This window comes from Tarenaya hassleriana, unplaced genomic scaffold (genome assembly GCF_000463585.1).
Source record: "Tarenaya hassleriana unplaced genomic scaffold, ASM46358v1 Cleome3, whole genome shotgun sequence".
In the NCBI taxonomy this organism is placed as follows: domain Eukaryota; kingdom Viridiplantae; phylum Streptophyta; class Magnoliopsida; order Brassicales; family Cleomaceae; genus Tarenaya; species Tarenaya hassleriana.
Window position 1 is genome coordinate 7,930,629 of NW_010966177.1, and position 1,885 is coordinate 7,932,513.

The 1,885-nt window shown below is 49.0% G+C and overlaps 1 protein-coding gene across 1 annotated transcript; it reads left to right on the forward strand.

The window, feature by feature from the left end:
* The first annotated feature begins 284 nt into the window (after positions 1 to 284).
* LOC104820203 (rootletin-like) lies at positions 285 to 1,669 on the forward strand. Its single transcript, XM_010550570.1, has 2 exons — positions 285 to 1,320; positions 1,413 to 1,669. Exons 1-2 carry the CDS (start codon positions 285 to 287, stop codon positions 1,667 to 1,669), a joined length of 1,293 nt encoding a protein of 430 aa, XP_010548872.1.
* The last annotated feature ends 216 nt before the right edge of the window (positions 1,670 to 1,885 follow it).

A 1,885-nucleotide genomic window follows, 5' to 3' on the forward strand; every position in this document is an offset into this window, starting at 1 on the left:
CCACAATGTTGACTGACTAGGGAGTTTAGAATCATTCGCTAATGATTCAAGGATGCCGAAATATAACAAACATGCCAATCATATAACGGGAATGTAATGTATTCATGAATCAATGAATCAATACAAAGTCAAAATGTCATATTACGGATTATCCTAGAACATTACAACCAACAAAGGCGTCATCGTGGTTGATGTTAGACCCTGACGATGCTCTATCTAACAGGGAAAAAGAGCTGTAGGAGAAGAAGGATGCTCTGTCTGTCCGGAAGAGAGAGGTGGAGGCAATGGAGAAAGCCATTGCTGTCCGGGAGATAGAGTTGAATGTGATGGAGGTGTTTGTTGTCCGGGATAAAGAGGTCCATGCTGAGAAGGATGCTCTTTCTATCCGAGAGACAGAGATAGATGTTGACGAGGGCGGTGAGACTGTCCGCAACAACGACGTCGAGGCGAGGGAGGAGGACATCTTCGTTCGAGAGTTAGAAGAGCAGCTCACGGAAGGTGCTGATGTACGGGAGTCAAGTCTGGACGCTGGGAAGGTAGCTGTATCTGCCCGGGAGGAAGATGTGGAGATGGATGCTGTTACCGTCCGGGCGAAAGAGCTGGACGATCTCCAGGAAGGTCTATCCGTCCGGGAGAAAGAGCTTTGTGTCAAGCAGAATGCTCTGTCCGTACGTGCTGAAGAGCTGGAGGAGGAGAAGGAAACTCTTTCCGGGCGGGAGAAAGACTTCGGCGTCAAGATGGAAGCACTTTCTGTCCAGGGTGAACAGCTGGAGAAGGAGAACGAAGCTCTATCCTGCCGGGAGAAAGAGCTGGGTGTGAAGATGGATGCTCTTTCTGTTCGGGCTGAAGAGCTGGAGAAGGAGAAGGATGCTCTATCCGTCCGGGAGAAAGAGTTGGCTGTCAAGATGGATGGTCTTTCTGCCCGGGCTGAAGACCTGGCGAAGGAGAATGATGCTCTATCCATCCGGGAGAAAGAGTTGGCTTTCAAGATGGATGGTGTATCTGCCCGGGCTGAAGAGCTGGAGAAGGAGAGGGAAGCTCTATCGATCCGGGAGCAAGAGCTGGGTGTGAAGATGGTTGTAGTATCCGCCCGGGCTGAAGAGCTGGAGAAGGAGAGGGAAGCTCTATCGATCCGGGAGCAAGAGCTGGGTGTGAAGATGGTTGTAGTATCCGCCCGGGCTGAAGAGCTGGAGAAGGAGAGGGAAGCTCTATCGATCCGGGAGCAAGAGCTGGGTGTCCGGATGGTTGCACTATCCGTCCGTGAGAAAGAGTTGGAGGAGAGGAAGGAAGCGCTGGATGTCCGGGAGATAGAGCTCGCTGGTAAGAGGCCGTTGATTCCGTTTGTACAGAAGAGCAGGAGAAGGAGAAGGAGTTGGGAGTCCTGGCGGATGGTATTTCTGTCCGGGAGCAAGAGCTGGAGAAGGAGAAGGATGCCCTTTCGTTAAGGGAGAAAAAATTAGAGGAGGCTGAGGGTATTCTCATGGAGAAGAAGAAAAGTTGGGAGGAATATGTGGTGAAAGAGAGGAGGAGATTTCAATGGAGAGAAACCTGCTCATTTCATTCAAATATGATGCGGAGAAAAGGGAGCGAGGGCTTAAGTGCAGCTTTGAAGACCCCCTACAAAGCTGATACTGCTGTTAAGAACCTCATACAGCCGATTGTCAAATAAGGGCAAGTTAATGCATATGATCCATTCCCTTGGACGAAAATGACTGACATTGAGAAAAGAATTTGGAAGAAGAAAGAGAGGACATCACTATCGCGTTTTCTAACGAAAATGTAAGTTCTCTATCCATTGAAATTTTGAAACTACAGTCTGTATATTGGACTATCTATAGCCGATGATTGTACACGTTTATTGTTTACAACAGTGCTGGCAAAGACA

Coding starts and splice junctions, on each gene's coding strand:
- LOC104820203 (XM_010550570.1), top strand. CDS start 285: ATGGAGAAAGCCATTGCTGTCCGGGAGATAGAGTTGAATGTGATGGAG. Junction 1,321..1,412: donor CCGGGAGATAGAGCTCGCTG/GTAAGAGGCCGT, acceptor TCCGGGAGCAAG/AGCTGGAGAAGGAGAAGGAT.